Below are 6351 nucleotides of genomic sequence, written 5' to 3' on the forward strand. Positions count from 1 at the left end.
AGACAACTCTTAGTCTAGGCTCAATATCTCAATGGGACTTAGCTGAGGTGTTGATTCAATCTCGTAAATTTATTGAAGAAAACAATTCCATACATGGAGAAAGAAGGGAACTAGCCCATGGGAACTGGAGGGGTACCTGGGAAAAGATAAAATTGGAGAAGCCCCCAGACTTAACAAGGGGTCATTTGTAGAATTCGTGTTCCTGCTCGTCCTTTTTAATGACTGTTTTGTATGCCTTCTCAAAATCTTTGGCCAGGACAATATATCGATTTTCACGAACAGCTAACATTCCACCCTAGAAAAACAAAGAACCTGGAGTTAATACATATAGCTTCACACCCACATCTCAGACATGTAAATTTGAAGGGGTAAAGATGAAAATATTTTTTCTTTCTCTATACTCTCAGATCTGGAGAAGCCATGCTGACAGCTAAGAGATACCACAGTGCACAGGGCTCTGGGCTTGGAATCAGGAAGAGTTCATATAATCTTCACACACTTACTAGCTGCATGAATCTTACTTGTCACACTGTTGGCACTATATAAGTGCTCTATAAAAGGAAAGGGCAACTACCCCCTTTATCTTTGCCAAGAAAACCCCAATAGAATCAGAGAATCAGACATAATTAAAAAACAACTGAAGAAAAGCAACAAAAATGTTTACTCCCTTTCTACCTTGTCTTATTTTTGTATCCAACCCTGCCACACACAAAGTGTAGCAATTAACAAATGATTTTTGAATTAGTAAAATGAAGGAGAAAATGGGAAAAACTAGGGGTAGCTGACTAGACATATCTGTCAAGGCAAAATAAGGGTTTTGATGGAGAGAAAAGTAACTCACCTCTTGACAGATAGAATTAATATCAGCTCCAGAAATCTTATCTGGGCGAGCTACATCTGAAGGAAGAAGAGTCAAGGAAATGGTTCTCTGAAGAATAGAGGTGAGCAATTAGCTTCTGGTTGGGAAACTAGGGATTGCTCTTCATCTCTACACTCTTAGTAGAATCTAGGGGTACAGTGGCAAAAAGTCACTTACTTTTAGAAAGTAGGTGATTTTTTTTAACCATCAGGGATCAGGGTATAGGGTGCACAAGTAAAGGGGAAAATTTCCTCCCCATGTTTTTTCTTAGAACAGGATACAATCTTCCAGATCAACCTCTTCCGAGAGGTTCATCTTGCTGGTGATAGTAGAAAAAATTAATCTTTTCTGTCGACGGTCAGGCAATGGAAACTCAATCTTTCGGTCAAGCCGGCCAGGCCGGAGTAAAGCAGGATCCAGAGTATCTGCCCGGTTTGTGGCCATGATCACCTAGTATCGGAGAAGATATCTTGCCCCTTATCTTCCAGACTTCTCCCTTCCTCCCAAAAACCTTTTTGGTACTACTCTGGTACCACTGTTTCCCACCCAAGCTTCCAACCTTGACATTGACATTCTGATCAAATCCATCCATCTGATTCAAAAGCTCAAGAAGGATCCTCTGAACTTCTCGGTCAGCTGCAAAGAAGGTCCCAGTCAGTCCAAGAGCCCTCAATCCTTGACTCAAGTTTGGGTCCCAACTTTTGAGTCCAAGTTCACAGCCCTTCTTCCCTCTCAATCTCCAGCAGGTAGATTTACTCACCCCCAGTTTGGGCATCAAATCGCTTGGTGGCAATGGCATCAATCTCATCAATGAAAATGATGGCAGGTGCATTCTCTTTGGCCAAGCGGAAAACATCCCGGACCATTCTCGGTCCCTCCCCTAAGTACTTCTGCACGAATTCTGAACCCACGACTCTGATAAATGCAGCTGGGGGGTAAGAGGAGATGAAATCACACCTTTTCCTCCCAGAAGCCTAAGATCCCCATCTTCCCCCCTGTTCTCCTACCCTAGGAAAGGGAGGAACCAACTATTGCAGCTTCTGAAGAGGAGAAGGGGAATAAACACTGATGAAGGACCTATGTCTCAGGCATTGTGCCAAGGACTTTTCAAATATCTTGATCTGATGCTCACAAGAACCCTGTGAGGTGATGGTGATTATTATCCTCATTTTAAAGCTAAAGAAACTTGAGGCATATGGAAGTTTAGTGACTTGCATGGGTTGTACACTTAGTAAATATCTGGGGCTACATTTGAACTTAGGTCTTTTCTGACTCCAAGCTGGCTCTCCATGCACTATACAGCCCAGGTGGCCCTGAGAATATTAATAGAAAAGAAAAACCTAACAGCTGTATAACTCATGGGAATATTATATAAGAACAAAGTATTTCTCAAGCCTCTAAATGCCTCAGGTCCAGAACTGTTAAAATCTGGTTAAAGAAAGAAAAGAGAGGTGGTAGAGAGGAAACAGAAACTTAAAAAACTTCTATACTACCCACCTCTTCAACCCCAACACCCAGAACAGGGACCCAAAGGAATAGACAAGTCTAAGGGGTAAAATCAGATCCAAGAGCTATTGATCTATGGTTAGGCATTTCTCACCTGTCGTGTGATGAGCTACTGCCTTTGCCAACATAGTCTTTCCACAGCCTGGGGGCCCGTACATGAGGACCCCTCGTGGAGGGTCAATTCCAATCTGAAACCACAGGCAAAAGCAAGTTCAGGAGTCCAGCAAGGCTCCAAATGTTCCTTCCACATTCCCCTTATTTCTATTCCTTCTACTCACCTGCTTATAGAGTTCAAAGTGAGTCAGTGGGAGTTCCACAGCCTCCCTCACCTCTTGCTTCTGAATGTCCATGCCGCCAATATCAGCATACATGACATCAGGCTTCTGGTCTGGAGGGACACATGACCTTAAGGCCTGGCTCTGCGTAGTCAGGACTCTCACAGAACCAGGGAAACAACGCTTCCTCCTCACTGAGAGGAGAGTGGGGTCAGCTCTAGCCTAAGAGTGGGGAGAGGAGGCCTCTTCTCACCTGAGGTCAGCATCATGATGCTGCTATCAGCTTCTGGGGGCAGGACGTCCACCAGGGCGTTGCTGTGTTTGTGGAGGGCCACCGAAGCATTGGGTTTCAGCAGCTCCCTGTCGATGGTGCTGAGAATTCGGACGTAGTAATTAGAGCCTGGAGAGAAAGGGAAGGAGGCAGGGGCGGGGTTGAGGCCCCTCTGGGGGGCTCGAGCGCGGCTCCCCGGAGGGCCCGGCCAGCTGCACTCCAGCCCGAGGAGGGTGCTGGGTCCGGCTTACCGGTGGTGGAGCCCACAATAGCCGTGTTCTGGTCCACGGCTTCCAGAAACTGCCCAATGACCAGGGGGATGCTCTGGATGCGCTTCACTTCCTCCTGGGCGTGCAAAAACTCCTTCTTCAGGTTCTTCTGCTCGTCCTTGATGTACTCCTCCTGCACCTCCAGAAACTCCAGCTCCTGCTGCAGCTTCTGCGGGAACACCAAGGCGGAGCCGGCGGCTCAGCGCCCGACCCCGGGTCCTCCCCACCCCGGGGAGCGGCTGGGGTCCCCGCGCTCACCTTGTAGCGGCTGTACAGGTCCTCCAAGTCCTCGGGTTCGGGCCCCAGGAAGGACAGGCCGGTCTGGGGCCGGGAGATGGACAGAGCCGGCAGCTCATCCTGGGGACCGGGGAAGAGGAGCGAGGCCGGTCACCTGGGCTCTGGGCCCCAGAGCCCCCAGCCCGACTGCCACCGCCCACTCCCGCCCTCTACCCCGTTTTTCCCCGCTGAGGGGTCGCCGAACCCCCCCAATCCCGGACCTGCGCCTTCTCCACCAGAATGCCAATCTCCTCCATGGCAGGCGGGCCGAGTTTGGGCCTCCGCCGGAACTGCCTCAGTCATTGCTTCCGCCGCTGTTCCGTCACCGGAAGTCCGACCCCTCCGCAAGGGCCTGTGGGAACTGTAGTCCGCCCATCGCCACTCTTGGGACGAGCTTCCCCCGGGGAGCTGGGAATAGGTTCCTCCGTCGTCTCCGCCCCCCCCCTTCAGTCCGCCCGTCCTAGCTTTCCCCATGGGGTTTTGGGAGGTACAATCCGTGTCCTCCCTATCTCTCCTCACCCGCAATTCCCCCCGGAGTCAGCGGGAGGAGGCAAAGACCTATGAAAAAGGGCCGGGGCGTTGCGGGAGGGGATAAGACGATGGAAAGGCACACGTGAGACCCGGGACCTCCGAAGCCGCTTCGCTGACCGCTTGGGTAGCGTTTCGTAGCTGAGGGTCAGGAGCGGAAAGTGCAAGTTCGAATCCCTCTCTGGGCACTTTGTCATGAGATGACCACTAGGCAAATCCCGTAACTTCTCTGAGTTTCGGTTTCCTCCACGGGAGGATCAGAGGCGGCCTTTATTCTTCGCCCCGCCTCCGTGCTTCGGCCCCTCCCTCGTCGAGCTCGGAGTTCCAATCCTGTAGCCGTCCCAGTGTGTGACGAAAGGCGCTGCCCTTTGGCCTCGCACCCTTTCCCTCCTGGCAGAACGCAGCATACCCCGCCGACCCCGTTGGTTTTTGTTTTTTTTTTAATTTGAGAATTGGACCAGGAGGAAGCTTTCGCTCCACCCCAGCCCATGATCCTGGCGCGAGGCACTAGACCTTGCTCCCATCGAGATCATGGGCCTCCCCAATGTGCAACAGACCCGCCTCCACCCCCCCACCCCACCCCCCAGCCAGGTCCCTGCCCAGGGATCAGCTCTGTGCGCACCCTTCAGTGCCCCTCTCATGGAACCCTGGTGCCCTTCCCCTGGTCCTGATGGGTCACTACTAGTTACTGCTGACCCCAGGGGTCACTGCCAGTTACTGCTGATCCTACTGGGTCACCACCAATTTACTACCCCAGGGGTCACTGCTAATTGCCGATAACACCACTGGCTCATTGCTCCTTACTTCCAACCCTAAGGAGTTTCCACTTTGACTGGTCCTGGTGGTTTACTGTTTCCTCCCCCTTCCCTCTTGTGGACTCCTCCCCACTCCTTGTACTTTGAAGGTGAGGAGGCTTTCACCTCATTTATGAGCGTAATCCAGTTCAAGATATTTTTTTTCTCATCAGAGCAAGGACTTCAGACAAAGATCCGCTTTCATATTTAAAAGGAAATACACTTTAGAGGGTGCCTATTGTTCAGCCCCCTACTCGATCAGACACCCCTTTTCCAACCTGTCTCCGACAAGAGGTCATCCAGTGCAGGGGAGCCCGTGGCAGAAGAGGGTGGAGTGAAGGAGGGGTCACTTTTATTCAACCTAAATATGCTTTTATGTGCCTTGTGTTCTTGTATCTCGTCCTGCTCTTTGGGGCCAAGCAGAACGCGCCAAATCCCTTTCCTCAAAGTAGCAAGTCAGCTTCTTAAGTCCCGACCCTTCACCTAATTTTTTATCTCACAATCATAGCCATCTTCTTGGGGAGTCACTTCTCATATTTGTCTGCCTTTCTATTATCGGTCTTTACTGTTGTTTTATCCAAAATCATATTGCAAGATAACTTTTTTTAAAAAATTGCCTGAAGCAAAATGCATTTTTTACTTTTATTTCTCAAATTATGCTTATTGTTGGTTTTATGGTGAGGGGAGTAAATATAGAAATTTTTTCCCTATCCCCAGCAGCACCTCTACTTAAATTGGCAACAGGAACAGAAAGGCAGGTGTTAGAGCCTCCTGGTGGTGCTCAAGCCCTACTAAAATAGAGAAGCAAAGGTTCCTAACTTTGGCGGGGAGAGTTATCCCCTTTAATAACCCTTACTCAGTCTGAAAAGACATCACTTGTAGTGTTTGCCATGTATACCCACATAGGAAAGTTTTTTTTTTCATCAAAAAAGCCACTTTTTTTTTTTTTGGTACCATATGACAATATTTAGTACCATAAAATTGCCGAATGTTTTATCAGAACCCAGTCACAGATAGTTGGACTCTATTGTTCATCAGCCTACTGGCTTACTAAGCTACTGCTTAGGTAGCTAAGGAATATGGGGCAAAAAACCTATTTTCTATTGCTCCTTATTTGTCCTCTGAAAAAACACAAAACAATACAAAATAAAAAACATCAAACAAAAACAGCTACCTTTCCATCTGATACATATTGCCTTATCTGATTTACAAATACCTTGCTAAAAGGCATCCTGTCTGTTTACCTGGCTCCTCTTTATCTCTTTTGCAGGTTATCAGCCTGTTAGCTAAACCCCAAATTTTCAGTATATATAGCCTACCTGAACTATTTCTAATTTGCTAGGCTGACTTTAGAAGTTAGTCCATCTGCTCTAGTGTAAATAAACTCGCTTGTGGCTTTAAGAGAATCTCTGAATTTTTTCAAACTATGAACGATGACTTTCACACACTTCAGTCTTATTTCAGTTTGTACAAGATACTCATGGTCAGCCTCCATTTTGTTTCTTGCTTTCTATCTGATAAAGAAAAAACGGAGAATTCTGATTCACAGAGATTAGTTGTTAGAAATGGAGTC

At 48.2% G+C, this 6351-nt stretch overlaps 1 protein-coding gene across 1 annotated transcript; it reads right to left on the bottom strand.

The window, feature by feature from the left end:
- Nucleotides 1–50: 50 nt before the first annotated feature.
- Nucleotides 51–3785, bottom strand: PSMC4 (proteasome 26S subunit, ATPase 4). The gene is made up of 11 exons (XM_051989007.1): nt 3678–3785; nt 3439–3537; nt 3163–3349; nt 2894–3040; nt 2644–2753; nt 2460–2553; nt 1620–1787; nt 1419–1495; nt 1141–1309; nt 842–897; nt 51–295 (listed from the first exon to the last, which is right to left on the bottom strand). The coding sequence occupies exons 1-11, from the start codon at nt 3711–3713 to the stop codon at nt 182–184; spliced, it is 1257 nt and encodes a 418-aa protein (XP_051844967.1). The 5' UTR covers nt 3714–3785; the 3' UTR covers nt 51–181.
- Between the last annotated feature and the right edge of the window lie 2566 nt (nt 3786–6351).

Source organism: Antechinus flavipes, chromosome 3, assembly GCF_016432865.1.
Source record: "Antechinus flavipes isolate AdamAnt ecotype Samford, QLD, Australia chromosome 3, AdamAnt_v2, whole genome shotgun sequence".
Lineage (NCBI taxonomy): Eukaryota > Metazoa > Chordata > Mammalia > Dasyuromorphia > Dasyuridae > Antechinus > Antechinus flavipes.